The sequence below is a fragment of the Puma concolor genome, chromosome E4, assembly GCF_028749965.1.
Source record: "Puma concolor isolate L17-30 chromosome E4, mPumCon1.1.hap2, whole genome shotgun sequence".
NCBI classification, from domain to species: domain Eukaryota; kingdom Metazoa; phylum Chordata; class Mammalia; order Carnivora; family Felidae; genus Puma; species Puma concolor.
Genome location: NC_141683.1, coordinates 4,950,621 through 4,965,177, shown reverse-complemented (window position 1 = coordinate 4,965,177; position 14,557 = coordinate 4,950,621). Strand labels below are relative to the sequence as shown.

The 14,557-nt window shown below is 47.1% G+C and overlaps 1 protein-coding gene across 1 annotated transcript in view; it reads left to right on the top strand.

Annotated features, from left to right (window-relative positions):
* The window catches only part of COPA (coat protein complex I subunit alpha), a 45,726-nt gene extending 31,852 nt beyond the window's left edge, over nucleotides 1–13,874 (top strand). Inside the window, exons 18-33 of the mRNA XM_086693089.1 lie at nucleotides 4,596–4,758; nucleotides 4,857–5,003; nucleotides 5,780–5,969; nucleotides 6,093–6,188; nucleotides 7,612–7,700; nucleotides 7,893–8,016; nucleotides 9,280–9,369; nucleotides 9,551–9,660; nucleotides 10,044–10,121; nucleotides 10,288–10,356; nucleotides 10,884–11,020; nucleotides 11,261–11,447; nucleotides 11,532–11,642; nucleotides 11,968–12,129; nucleotides 12,757–12,951; nucleotides 13,232–13,874. Coding sequence (XP_086549215.1) covers nucleotides 4,596–4,758; nucleotides 4,857–5,003; nucleotides 5,780–5,969; nucleotides 6,093–6,188; nucleotides 7,612–7,700; nucleotides 7,893–8,016; nucleotides 9,280–9,369; nucleotides 9,551–9,660; nucleotides 10,044–10,121; nucleotides 10,288–10,356; nucleotides 10,884–11,020; nucleotides 11,261–11,447; nucleotides 11,532–11,642; nucleotides 11,968–12,129; nucleotides 12,757–12,951; nucleotides 13,232–13,291 — 2,008 coding nt within the window. The 3' untranslated portion in view covers nucleotides 13,292–13,874. The remainder of the gene's footprint in view (nucleotides 1–4,595; nucleotides 4,759–4,856; nucleotides 5,004–5,779; nucleotides 5,970–6,092; nucleotides 6,189–7,611; nucleotides 7,701–7,892; nucleotides 8,017–9,279; nucleotides 9,370–9,550; nucleotides 9,661–10,043; nucleotides 10,122–10,287; nucleotides 10,357–10,883; nucleotides 11,021–11,260; nucleotides 11,448–11,531; nucleotides 11,643–11,967; nucleotides 12,130–12,756; nucleotides 12,952–13,231) is intronic.
* The last annotated feature ends 683 nt before the right edge of the window (nucleotides 13,875–14,557 follow it).

Below are 14,557 nucleotides of genomic sequence, written 5' to 3'. Positions count from 1 at the left end.
TACAAATCTTAATGCCTCCTTCCATTCCATAGTTTGTCTCCTGATTCTTTTCATGATATCCTATCCTTTGATGAATAGATGTTGTTATTTTATTTATTTTTTTTATTTTTTTATTTTATTTAAAAAAAAAATTTTTTTTTCAACGTTTATTTATTTTTGGGACAGAGAGAGACAGAGCATGAACGGGGGAAGGGCAGAGAGAGAGGGAGACACAGAATCGGAAACAGGCTCCAGGCTCCGAGCCATCAGCCCAGAGCCCGACGCGGGGCTCGAACTCACGGACCGCGAGATCGTGACCTGGCTGAAGTCGGACGCTTAACCGACTGCGCCACCCAGGCGCCCCTAGATGTTGTTATTTTAATATAGTTGAATTTATGACTCTTACCTATTGTGGATCTTGGGTTTTGTATCTTATTTGAGAAACCTTTATTGACTCCAAGGCTATAAAGGCGTTCTTTTGTATCCTCTTGTAGAAACTTTTTGCTGTTTTTTTTTGTCTACCTTGGGCGGGAGGTGGAGAGAGCATGAGTGGGGGAGGGGCATATACAGAAAGAGAGAGAATTCTAAGCAGGCTCAGTGTGGAGCTCCATGCTGAGCCAGGCATGGGGCTTGATCTCACAACCATGAGATCATGACCTAAGCCAAAATCAAGAATTAGACGCTTAACCAACTGAGCCATCCAGATACCAGACACCCCTTTTATATTGTGTTGTAAGAACTTTATACGTTTTTTGGGGTTTTTTTCCCCTTTTTTTTAAAGTTCATTAATTTATTGTGAGAGAGCACGAGAGCACACAAGTAGGGGAGGAACAGAGAGAGAGAGAGAGAGAGAGAGAAATTGATTGAGAATCTGAAGCAGGCTCCACACTGTCAGCTCAGAGCCCGATGTGGGGCTTGAGCTCATGAACCATGAGATCATGACCTGCACCACGCAGGCACCCCTATACTTTTGTTTTTCATACCTAGGGCTGTGATCTTCCTAAAGTTGATATTTGTGTGTGGTGTGAGGAGCTGTGAGGGGGCTCAGTTTCAGGCTCAGCTGTCCCAACATCATCTGAACAGACCAGCCTTTCCCCCTAGTTCTACAGTGCCTTCCTTGTCACACATAAATCATGTTTACAGAAATGCAAGGACCTGTTTCCTGTGGTCTGTGCTTTAGGGGTCTTCCCACATGCTAGAGCAGATTCTCAGATCTTTCCTACTTTTATTTTTCTTTTAAATTATAGGCTATTTTCTAATTAATTTTGCCTTGAAAGGGCAAGTTTTCAAAACGTTTTTGCCTTAAAGTATAAGTTTTAGAATCAGCTTGTGAAATTCCATGCGGAATAAAACAAACAAAAAGCCCTATTGTGATTTCAGTTGGGATTGCATTGAGGGCGTTTATTGTTTTGGACGTAATTGACATCTTCGCAATATTAAGTTTCCTGGTCTGTAAACATGGTGTAGTAACTCTTCATTTATTTAGGTCTTCTGTGGGGCGCCTGGGTGGCTCAGTTAGTTGTGTCAAACTCTTGATTTTGGCTCAGGACATGATTCAAGGGTCGTGAGATCAAGCCCCATATCAGGCTCCACGCTGAGTATGGAGACTGCTTGAGAATTTCTCTCCCCCTTTGCCCCTCTTCCCTGCCTTAGCACTCTTCTCCCTCTAAAAAAAAATTTATTGGGTCACCGGGGTGGCTTAGTTGGTTAAGCATCCACTTTTATTTATTTATTTATTTATTTTGAGAGAAAGAGAGCGACACAGAAAGAATCCCAAGCACGCTCCATGCTGCCAGCACAGAGCCCAATGCAGGACTCCAACTCTTAAATTTGGCTCAAGTCATGATGTCACGGGTTCATGAGGTCAAGCCCCGCATCTGGCACCTCACACTGACAGTGTGGAGACTGCTTGGAATTCTCTCTCTCTCCCTCTCTCTCTATCCTTCCTGCACACACTCTCTTTCAAAATAAATAAACTTAAAAAAAATTTTTTTTTTAATTTATTTAGGTCTTCCAGAACATCTTTCAGTAAAGTTTTTAGAATTTTCTCCATAGAGATCTTGGATTTCTTTAGATTATTTTAGGCACTTGGCAGTTTTCAGCGCTATTTGTAAATGGATCTGGAACGCCTGGGTGGCTCAGTCGGTTGAGCGTCTGACTTCAGCTCAGGTCATGATCTCATACGGTTCGCACGTTCGAGCCCCGTGTCAGGCTCTGTGCTGACAGCTCAGAGCCTGGAGCCTGCTTCAGATTCTGTGTCTCCCTCTCTCTCTGCCCCTCCCCTGTTTGTGCTCGCTTGCTCGCTCGCTCTCTCAAAAAATAAACATTAAAAAAATTTAATGGAAACTATCCATTGAAAAATTTAACTTTCTAAGTTCTGATGATATTTAGAAATATAATTAAGTTTCTAAATTGATTTCAGAGATCTTATTAGACTTTTCATTATTTCTGGTAACTTGCCTTATTTTTGTAAGTAATCATAGCATCTGTGGGTAATTGACAGTTTGTTTCTTCTTTTCCAGTACTTACACTTTCATGTATTTTCCTTGTCTTGCTGCGCTGACCAGGATCTCCAGCATAGTGTCAAATACACATGCTGATAGTAGACTTTTTCGTCTTGGTCCCAATTTAAAGGGCAAGCTTTCAGTGTATTGGCATTTCCTAAGCTTGCTGTAGATTTCTTTAGAGATAGCTTCTACTTATTAAGGAATGTCTGTCTGTGCTGTATCTCAGATAAATACTGAATTTTCTTACATAAAATTTTTTTTACTGCATATACCGAGGTAGTCCTAGGATTTTTCTCCTTTTGTTGATTAGTATAGTGAGTTAAATTGATTTTTTAAAAATATGAGACCAACATTGTATTCTTGATACAGATCTAACTTGGTTATGATGTTTTACCCTTTTCTGATACTGCTAGTTTTAGTTTGCTAATATTTTGTTTGGGGTTTTTGCATCCACGTATATATATAAATGAGATTGGCCTACGACTTCCCTTTTTCTTTCTGTCTTTGCCAGGTTTTGGTGTTGAGGTTGTGCTAATTTCATAAAATAAGGAAAATAATATACCTTCTTCTGTTCTCTTAGTGAGTTTGTAATAAGATTGGGTTTAATTCTTCCTGGAATATTGGGTAGAATTTGCCAGTGAAGTCATCCAGTGAAGCCCCCATCCTAGGACTTTGTTTTATAGGAGGATTTTTTGTGATTCAGTTTCAGTTTATCTTGTGTAACAGTTATAGGACTGTCGGGGTTTTCTATTTGTTTTTAGTCAGTTTTGGTAAATTTTACTTTTCTTGGAATTTGATCATTTAAAAAAGTTTACGCCCACCCTCATCTTGCAGGAGCTCTAGGAATATCCCTTTTTTCATTCCTATTTTGGCCATTTTATCTTTTTTCTTAATTAGAGTCACAAAAGGTTTATTTTTTATTTTTACTTTTCTTTTAATATGTAATTTGTTGTCACATTGCCTAACATACAGTATATAAAATGTGCTCTTGGTTTTGGGGGTAGGTTCCCATGGTTCATCGCTTACATATAACACTTAGGGCTCATCCCAACAAGGGCCCTCCTCGATGTCCATCCCCCATTTTTCCCTCTCCCACTGCCTCCCCCATCAACCCTGTTTGTTCTCTGTACTTAAGAGTCTCTTACGGTTTGCCTCCCTCCCTCTCTGTTTGTAACTATTTTTTTTCCCCTTCCCCTTCCCCTCCCCCATGGTCTTCTGTTAAGTTTCTCAGGTTCCACATATGAGTGAAAACATATGATATCTATCTTTCTCTGCCTGACTTATTTCACTCAGCATAATACCCTCCAGTTCCATCCAAGTTGCTACAAATGGCAGGATTTCATTCTTTCTCCTTGCCAAGTAGTATAAACCACATCTTCTTTATGACTCATAAGAGGTTTATGAATTTTATTTAGCTTTTGCCTTTCTTGAACTTCTGTATTTTGTTTCTTTTTTCTATTTCTTAATTTTATGATTGGCTTATTTTTTCGAAGTATACTCTGGTTTAACTTGTAAAGGAACAAATTTTTGAGTTGCCGGCTTATTTTTATTGTATTTATTAATTTTTTAATGTATTTGTATAGAGCTCATTAGTTTTCAGCGTTTCTTCTAATACAGTATGTGCACTTAACGCCCTAGATTATACATTTTTAATTTGCGTTCAGTTTAAAATTATTTTTGCCTTTTACCGTTTTTCTCGTGTGTGTCAGACGTCACATCTCCCTCTCTTCCACTTCCACCTGTAGCTGCAAGGAGAGACTTCAGCTGCCCCTAGTGGCCCAGTGATTGTACATCAGAACTTAGGATTTAACTTTCAGGCCTGATTCCTGCAGCCATGTCTGTTAGCTCCCAGAGTAATAGTGTATGAGGAAAGATCAGACCATCTGCCCTATCTTTTCCCGCTTCATACAGAAGAATAAAATCAGTAAATGTGGCATTTAGCTCTGCTCTCTTTTGAACCACTTCCTGTCTATACCTCTGTGCAAATGGCACTTGGCAAAAGAGCAGCGAGAAGATCCAAAGTCGTGTCCTAGGCTTGCTCCATGTCCTTCCAGGCTAGATTTTCCCCCTCGCTTGCTGAAAGTTGAATCCGCTAACTCCTGTTTGCAGGGACTACGGGATCATCCGAACTCTGGATTTACCCATCTATGTCACGCGGGTGAAGGGCAACAATGTGTATTGCCTGGATAGGGAGTGTCGTCCTCGGGTGCTCACCATTGATCCCACGGAGTTCAAGTTCAAGCTGGCCCTGATCAACAGAAAATATGATGAGGTACGAAACGAGAGGGCCCCCTAGGGGTGCGAGAGGGGAGCACTGCTTTCTCCCTGAGTGATGTCTCCTTCCTGCCCTGCCGCACCCCACACGTCTAGGTGCTGCACATGGTGAGAAATGCGAAACTAGTTGGCCAGTCTATCATCGCTTACCTCCAGAAGAAGGGCTACCCTGAGGTGGCCTTGCATTTCGTCAAGGACGAGAAAACTCGCTTTAGCCTGGCACTGGAGTGCGGGAACATCGAGGTGAGGGGGACGGGGTCCTAAGCCCCATGTCGTTGCAGAGAATGTGAGAGGGTGCGGGCTGCAGCGTGAAGGCATATTCCGGGCTTGCCTCTTCAGCGAGGAGGATGGAGTCTGAGATGGTCCGGGTTGTCAGATGGCGCTGTCTTCCTGTTGCAGCTTGCCCGTCTCTGCTACTTGCTGCCTCTGCTTCTGCCGCAGCAATGCTACTGTCCTCATTGTCCCTTGCTCTGAATCCGTTAGCCTCTAGCGTAGGAGCAACGTGGCAGGGACTCTGAAAGTTCTCACTTCCTTCACCTTTTACTTGCTGATTGGCTGCTCACATGAACAGGTACTTAGGAAATACTGGGACCTAGACGTACAGGCATTATTTTTAAATGGGGAGGTGGCTTAGGTGCATTGACTCTCTGGTTCTGAACTTCCTTATTATTTCTTATCTTTTCTAAAGCCCCCGGAGATCTTTAGACCTAGCAAGTGGAAAATAAGGTAGCTAAGCAAGAATTGACCCCGTGGAGTCAGCAACTGCTAGGAGATGATTTCGTTTGTCAGAGTAAATTTCTGAGGAGGAGGATGTGTGATGTGATTCTTCTCTCCGTGGAGCCAAAGGGATCCTGTTTGGTGATAGGATTTTCAGTGGAATTAGACTGAATGGTAGGAGTGATTGCAAGTATAGAGAGTCTGTGGGAGATTTATGTAGAGGCGGATACTTCGACCATGGTCCCTGGTTTTGAGTCAAGATACCCGCCAACCTGTTACCTCTGACCCTGGGGGTTCTTTAGATTGCTCTGGAAGCAGCCAAAGCACTGGATGACAAGAACTGCTGGGAAAAGCTGGGAGAAGTGGCCTTGCTACAGGGGAACCACCAGATTGTGGAAATGTGTTATCAACGCACCAAAAACTTCGACAAACTTTCTTTCTTGTACCTTATCACTGGCAACCTGGAGAAACTTCGCAAGATGATGAAGATTGGTGAGCCCCAGAAGCTAAGGGTGGGGAGTGGGGGCCTTGAGGGAAGGTGAAGGCAGGTAGAGGGGAGGAGAGAGGGAACTTCGGAAAGAAGACCTAACCTGGTATCTTACTGACTTGATGCAGCTGAGATCCGAAAGGACATGAGTGGCCATTATCAGAATGCACTCTACCTGGGTGACGTGTCTGAGCGGGTGCGGATCCTGAAGAATTGTGGGCAGAGTAAGTAAGCATGCGGGACTCACCAGCTCCTTTGGGGCTTAGAAAGTATTTTCTCTTCGTGGTGAGTTACCCTTTGGTTACCCTAGTGGTGAGGTATTTCCCTTTGTTGTGCATTTTTCCAGAAGAGAGAGCATGCTCCTACCATGCTCAGAAGACATGCTTCAGGGCCAAATGGAGGTACAGGCAGAATATTCAGTCTGTCCAAGCACTCTTAGGAAGACAGTTAATAGTCATGGAGGAACTAGGAGGTTAGGAGGTTTTAAAAGGTCCTGAAGCAGATACCCTAGTAAATATAGTTGGTTAGAGGTCGTTAGAGTCGTTAGAGTTTTGTTTTGTTTTTTTTTTCAAGTCTGGAGGTTTTACTCATTTACTTATTTATTTGTTATAGTCGTGTTTTTTCAAGTTTATTTATTTATTTTGAGAGAGAGAGCACGTGCGTGCGTGCGAGTGGGGAAGGGCAGAGAGAGGGGGAGAGATTGAGAATCCCAAGCAGGCTGTGTGCTGTTAGCGTGGAGTCCAGTGTGGGGCTTGAACCCCTGAACTGAGATCAGGACCTGAGCTGAAACCAAGAGTCAGACGTTCAACTGACTGAGCCACAGCCACCCAGGTGCCCTCTTATTTACTTGTTTATATATTCTCAAAGGGAATTTTCTGAGAACCCACTGTGTACCAAGCACAGTGCTAGCATTTGAGATACGCCAGGAAACGAGGGAGATGTGATTTGGATGATGGTGCTAAGAAGTGAAGGGGTCAGACTCAGCATATCTTGTGCAGGTGGAAACAATGTGATCTGTTGAAGGGCTGGATGTGGGATGTGAGGATTGGAGTCAGGGACGATTCCCAGGTTCTTGTCAGCATCGATGCTAGAGCTTAAGGATAAGCGAGTACATCAGTCACTTGCTGCCGTGTGGCAAATTACCCTAAAGTTGAGCAGCTTAGAGCAACAAATGCACATTACCTCAGTTTACAGCATGGCTTAGCTGGGTACCTCTGGCTCACTGTCTGTCAGGAGTCTGCATCAGGGTAGGGTGTTGGCCAAGGCTGCGGATGTCTCCGGCTCAAGTGGGGAGGATCCCTTCCCACGCTCACTGCGTGGCTGCAGGCAGTCCTCCGGTCCTTGCGGGCTGATGGCTGGGAAATGTCAACCTTCTGCCACACAGGCGTCTCCATAGGGCAGTTTGCAACACGGCAGCTGGCTTCCCTCAGAGCAGGCAATGGCATCCAGGTGGAGGCCCCGCTCTTTGTATCCCAATCTTGGAAGTGGTATCCCGTGGCTTCTGCCACGTCCTGTTTGTTGGAAGCAAGTTAACAAGGCCATTCCACGGTTTAGGGGAGGGGATGGTGCACAGGCTTGAAGACCAGGAGGCAGAGACCGCCGGGGGACATCTTGGACTTTCTACCACAAAGTCTGTTCTCTCTACAGAGTCCCTGGCCTATCTCACAGCTGCTACTCATGGCTTAGATGAAGAAGCCGAGAGCCTGAAGGAGACATTTGACCCAGAGAAGGAGACGGTAAGTTTTTATTTACATGAGTGTCTGATTACAGAATTAACTCTGAGATCGGGGGACAGTTTAAACCTCCAAGTGTCACTCTCCCACCTGGTTACCAGGAGAGGCAGAGGAATAAACGAGGTCAAAGGAGGCTCTGTAAACTTCCCCACATGATTCCTGAGAGCTGTTTGCTTTTAACCTTCTGCCTTTCAGATCCCAGACATTGACCCTAATGCCAAGCTGCTCCAGCCACCTGCGCCTATCATGCCATTGGATACCAATTGGCCGTTACTGACTGTATCCAAAGGCTTCTTTGAAGGCTCCATTGCCGGCAAGGGTAAGTGCCCACCCCTCCTGTAGTGTTTTTGTTGTCATGTGTTTGTGTTGTGAAGAGCTGTCCTCCAGAGTACCCTCAGCTCTTTGTCCTTTCTTCTGTGTGAGCGTCATGGAGCAGTGACACGCCAGTCTGAGCTGTGGTACGTTTCTTTGGTTTTTTTTTTAATGTTTGTTTATTTTTGAGGGAGGGAGGGAGAGAGCGAGCGAGCGAGAGAGCGAGCATGCAAGGGAAGGGCAGAGAGAGAGGGAGACAGAGAATCCCAAGCAGGCTCCGTGCTATCAGTGCAGAGCCTGACTTGGGGCTGGAACTCAGGAACTGTGAGATCGTTACCTGAGCTGAAATCAAGAGTCGGATGCTTTTAACCCACTGAGTCGCCCAGGCGCCCTGTGTTTGTGTATATGTGTATGTGTGTATTAATAAATAGATCGATGTATGTATGGATTAATAAATAGAGAGGCAGGCTCCATACCCAGTGTGGAACCCGACGTGGGGCTTGAACTCACAACCCCAAGACCAAGACCTGAGTTTAACCAACTAAGCCACCTAGACATCCCATGTTTTAAAAATTAAATAAAAGTATATGAGATGATTAGAATTTGGAAAATAGGGGGAGAAAAGAGAGTTGTCTCAGTCCAGGCCTCGGGCAGCCACTGTGACCACGTGGGTGCATTTCCTCAGGTTTTAGCGTCTGTGTGATCAGTCCTGTTCAGTATCTCATCATTCGTGAGGGACAGTGTTAAGGCACCGAAGCAGCAATGTCAGACTCTGTCCCGTGGGCGTTTGCAGATGTGTGCTACCACCGTCCCCCACTCCCACACTTACCTGCTCCTGTTGTTTTGGAGATGTCTGCTGGCTTATTTTTCCTGGCTGACAGCCTAGATGGACCCCAGGGCATTTTGTGCCCAGCCCCGCCCTCTCCTCCGTCTCTGACCTACCCTGTGTCCCCGTGCCCTGCACACGCTGGAGTGGCAGCAACTTAGAGGTCTTGGCAGGAGACTCCAGGAGTTGCTAAGTAAAAAATGGTTCAGGGGGTAGTGTTTGGTGTCAGCAAGGCCAGTTGTCCCCGTCTCTCTTCTACTTCCTCTCTTTTCGAAACCTGCTGCAAGGTAGCATAGCATCTGTACTACAGAAGTAAATAATAAAAATATTAAGTGGACAGAGGCTTGGCATCTGCTTTTGTAAGGACGCAGCTTGCTTGCAGAAGAGGCCGGATCTCAGCCTTGCCTGGCTATAACCAGCTCCTTTGTGTTCGTCTGTCTGTAGGCAAGGGAGGAGCCCTGGCTGCTGATATTGACATTGACACCGTTGGTACCGAAGGCTGGGGAGAGGATGCGGAGCTGCAGCTGGATGAAGGTGAGAGTTCTTCTGGGGGTCTCCTGGCGGGATGGGTGGCCTGGGGTGGGGGGACGGGTGGGGGCTGGGACGTTCTGCAGGCTTCCAGACCGTGGAACCGACAAGGATCCCAGCTTTGGGCTTTCTTCATGCTAAAATTCCGTCACTGCAAATCCGCTTTGAGCCTGGGTTTTCCTTACAGATGGGTTTGTGGAGTCTACGGATGGCCTGGGGGATGACGCTCTTGGCAGGGGACAGGAAGAAGGAGGCGGCTGGGATGTGGAAGAGGACCTGGAGCTCCCTCCTGAGCTGGTGTGTGGGGTTCTCGCCCCGGGGAGGCTCCCTCTGGGTCTCCCTGTGAAAGCCGGTGGCCATACTGCCCCCCACCCGTCCCGAGGCCCCCAGAAGGGAGGGGGTGTAGATCCTCCTGACCTGATGCTTATCTCCCATCAGCCGGTCAGGCTGCAGCAACAGCAGCTTATGAAAAGGCAGCAAGCTTTGTCGTCTGAATTGGAGCTTTTGGTTTATCGTTTTGTTACTGGTGAAGCTGCCCCTGTTTTGAGGGTCTTCTCCCACAAGCGCCGCCCGCCCCTTCCTCCCCGGTCGAGGCTGGGAGCAAGGTCAAGGACGGTGTTTAGACTTATCAGAATAAAGTGCTTGAATAGCTTATGAATGACTGATGTTTTTTCTCTTAGGATGTACCCCCTGGGGCAGCCGGGGGCGCTGACGACGGGTTCTTTGTGCCTCCCACCAAGGGAACCAGCCCAACTCAGGTGAGCAGGGAAGCGCATCCCTGCGGGCATGCATGTTTCTGAGCTGGCTCTGCTGGACTCGTGCGTAACGAACGTGGCTGCTCTTCTGCTCTAGGTACAGGGGAGGGTAGTTTGGGAAGAGAAGGGGCTGTGTTTCAGTTGGCTTGGGTTTTCTGTTTCTTGTCAGATCTGGTGCAATAACTCTCAGCTTCCAGTCGATCACATCCTGGCAGGCTCTTTTGAAACAGCCATGCGGGTAAGTCTTAAGAGTAGCGTTGGCCCTTGCGGAGTGTTTGTCGCCCAGGGTCCCCAGGGAGGCGCTTGACTCCCCTTAACCAAACGGAAATTAACCTATACACGAGGGCAGAGGCGTGTATTTATCGTGGAAACCCCGGTCTTGCCTAGGGAAGGTAGCCTCCTAAGGCCTTCTTCTACCGGGTGGATCTTTCCAGCCATCTCCCACCCATTTATAGTCTGCTTTCTGGCTCACAATCAGTAAGTTAGCGCCCCCTCAGGAGCAGGTATGTTACGATATGTTACATATGTTACGATAGCAACAGCAGTAACTCCAGTAACTACAAATGCAACAACCGCTAACGTTGACATACTGTGTGTCAGGCGCTATCCTGAATGCTTTATAGGTATTACTAAATGAGGTAGGTCCTATAATTAAGTATAATTTACTGATGAGGAAACAAGTACAGAGAAGTACCTTGCCCAAGGTTAGCGAGTTTTGCAGTGGCAAGGTCACGATTTTTATATTTCTTTCCTCTTGTATTCTAGCTCCTTCACGACCAGGTGGGGGTGACCCAGTTTGGCCCCTACAAGCAACTGTTCCTACAGACCTATGCCCGAGGCCGCACCACCTATCAGGCTCTGCCCTGCCTGCCCTCCATGTATGGCTACCCTAATCGCAATTGGTAAGGCCCCTTGCTCCTGGTTTCTGTGTCTTCCAGCGTGGGGTGGATATTTCAGATGATAGCCTGAGGGACAGTTAATGGTCGTCCCAGAGGGGAGGTTTCCTAGCAGGAAGGAACTTGGGCTCGACGCTCTGTGAGGTTTGGTTTATACATCTGCGTCCAGTTCCCCCACCTGTTTCCCCTTTGAGTCTAGTGGATTCCGGGTTATCCCTTTTTCTTCTTCCTTTTCCAAACTTCCAGGAAGGATGCGGGGCTGAAGAATGGCGTGCCAGCTGTGGGCCTGAGGCTCAATGACCTCATTCAGCGGCTACAGCTGTGCTACCAGCTCACCACAGTTGGCAAGTTCGAGGAGGCCGTGGAAAAATTCCGTTCCATTTTACTCAGTGTGCCCCTCCTCGTCGTGGACAATAAGCAGGAGATTGCGGAGGTAGGAGGGGGTAGCCCACCCTAGTCCCGGGCACCCGCACGGTCTTGCCTCTGTGCCGTGACCTTGCTTTGCCCCTCTCTCAAGGCCCAGCAGCTTATCACCATTTGCCGTGAGTACATTGTGGGCCTGTCCATGGAGATAGAAAGAAAGAAGCTTCCCAAAGAGACTCTGGAACAGCAGAAGCGCATCTGTGAGGTACGATCTCTCTGGGCTTCTGCACGGTGCAGAGAGGTCCGCCCCTTCACCCTCCATTAGGTCTGAATTCTTAAAGTCCAAACCCACATTTCAGTCTGGGGACTAAGAGAAGTTTGGGCCTACTTCTCTGAGGAGAGGGTGTATTTTTCTACGCTTCTTCATTCCATCAGTCCTTCACACCCCGGGGGCAGAAGATCGCAATGCCTTGTAGTCAGCCCCGTTTTTGTTTGCTTTGTGTTGTGTTTAATGCGTGTGCCGCAGCTTATAAATGACCTGTGTCTGCTGTACCATCAGCCTGGCATGTGTCCCCCTCTCTGTCCACCAGATGGCAGCCTATTTCACCCACTCCAACCTGCAGCCTGTTCACATGATCCTGGTGCTGCGCACGGCCCTCAACCTCTTCTTCAAGCTCAAGAACTTTAAGACGGCTGCCACCTTTGCTCGGCGCCTGTTGGAACTTGGGCCCAAGCCAGAGGTGGCTCAACAGGTAGATGGGAGCTCCTTCCTCAGACATAAAGGGACCAGACCGGCTCTCACATGGAGGGAGTAGAAGCCAAGGCCTTTGCCTCTAAAACAAAGCACTGAATAACAACATTCAACAGAAGGAGGCAACCGAATGCCGTCTTCTCTTTACTTAGTGGCAAGGGTGCCTCCTTTTGTTCTTAGAAGGCGAACTCGTAACTCCTTCAGACAAGGCACAGGTGTAGAGTGACCTGCCACCTAGAAGAGCTCCGCCCTCCCGTCCCTGAGCTCTGCTACCCGTTCCCACCGCTGCTAACCTCCGCACACAGGTCCCGTTACTTGGGGTCTCTGAAGGCATTCCTCCTGGGCGGTGGAAGCCAATTTTAACCCTTTGAGTCCTGGCTCTGATCGTCTCCAGACTTGGTGGAGGACTGTGGGTCTAGGTCCGTGGAACCACTGATACTGAGAAGGGGAGATCCTGATGCAGCAGGGGTGGTGATTGTTGTGACCCCTTCACGTGTGTCCTGTACAAGAGGACATACTCGTTCACTCGGTACAACGGCATCGCAAGTCAAGGAAATTACTGAACCGTGGTGAGTTGTGACGTGCAGCTTTCCGTCCTCTTAAATAAAATACTCCTTCCCTCCCTTAGACCCGCAAAATTCTGTCCGCGTGTGAGAAGAACCCCACAGACGCCTGCCAGCTCAGCTACGACATGCACAACCCCTTTGACATCTGTGCTGCGTCTTACCGGCCCATCTACCGTGGGAAGCCAGTGGAGAAATGTCCACTCAGTGGGGCCTGCTATTCCCCTGAGTTCAAGGGTCAAGTCTGCAAGGTCACTACAGTAAGTACTGTCCTCTAGAAAGACATCCAGGATATGGAGGGAAGAGGAAAGAAAGAGAAAATAGAAGCGTGCTGGTTCTTTTTTTCTTCCGTTTTTGCCTCTAGCTCCTTGAGACAGTGATACTAAAGAAAACTAGAGCTTCTCCCCACTGCTGTTTACTGAGCAGTAACAGATCTTAACCACATACTCTGCTGTACTCACTGAGGAGTGGAGGGAGTAAGCTTTCTGGGCTGTGCACCCTCACAGATTCCCTAACTTTTCCCTGTTTCCTTTTCCACAGGTGACAGAGATTGGCAAAGATGTCATTGGTTTAAGGATCAGTCCTCTGCAGTTCCGCTGAGGCTCCCTCCGGTGCGTGCAGGGTCAAACACCGTATTTTCCTCTAGAGAACCAATCTCTATATCCTAACTTCTTTCTTCCTCAGCTGCCCTTCAAATTATTGACATTGAGCTGTCCTGCCCTAAAACTTAATGTCCCTTTTTCCTCTTCTATGGTTAATCAAAATGTCTAGACCTCTTTGTCGTCTTGTCAAGGTGACTACAGTTGTGGTGATCTCCTTCCCAGCTTAGATCGCTCAAGGAACAGATGAAAATTCCGTGATGAAACTTTGCCTACTGCATTCCTTCAATGTTTATCTTTTCCCTCCCCACCACCTTTGTATCTTTCTTTTGGATGGAAGCCGGATGTGATAAATAAGGCCGTAACTTTTACTCAGCCACAGCAAACTCTTAGCCATCCCCCCCCACGCCGTTTTCCTTGGGCATGTAAACTCCCAGGCAGGTACCCTGTGTGTACCCAGGAACTCAAAAGTCTGAGAAGAAACTGGTTTCCCAAGAATGCACATCACTTTTCATTGGTTTGTTCTTTATAGCCATTGTTCTTGTGTTTGTTTCTCACACTTAATAAAGTAAATTTCTATGACAGTTTTGTGGCTCCATTTGTTTCCTGGACACTCTCATGTTCCTATTTTATGTAGCTGCCCCACCAAAGCAGATGTCTTTTTTTTCTTCTTTTTTTTTTTTACTTAGAGTGAGACAGAGAATCTGAAGTAGGCTCCAGGTTCCACGTTGCCAGTGCAGAGCCCGACCCGGGGCTTGAACCCACAAACCGTGAGGTTGTGACCTGAGCCGAAGTTGGACGCTCAACGGACTGAGCCACCCAGGCACCCTGATATCTTTTTTTTAATTACAGAAGTAATAAACACCCACTGTCTTTTTAAAAAATACATTTTTTTCATAGGATACATTAAACTGTGAGAACATAGCAAGTAGCTCCCCTGTTCCGTTACTGACAGCAACCTTTCCCCTTTTGCTAATTATAGCCAGTACTTACTGAGCACCTACCGGGTACTTCTCGCTGTTCTAGACGTTTTACAGGTAATACACATATTACAGCGGTTACATTGTCAATACAGGGTTTTGCTTGTCGTGTGCTAAGACTACATTGGGTAGATTGGCATGCTGTGTTTTTGATTACAGTTTGTACTTTTCATTTTAAACTCCGTTTCAGGGGCGCCTGGGTGGCTCAGTCGGTTAAGCATCCGACTTCAGCTCAGGTCGTGATCTCACGGTTTGTGGGTTCGAACCCCACGTTGGGCTGATAGCTC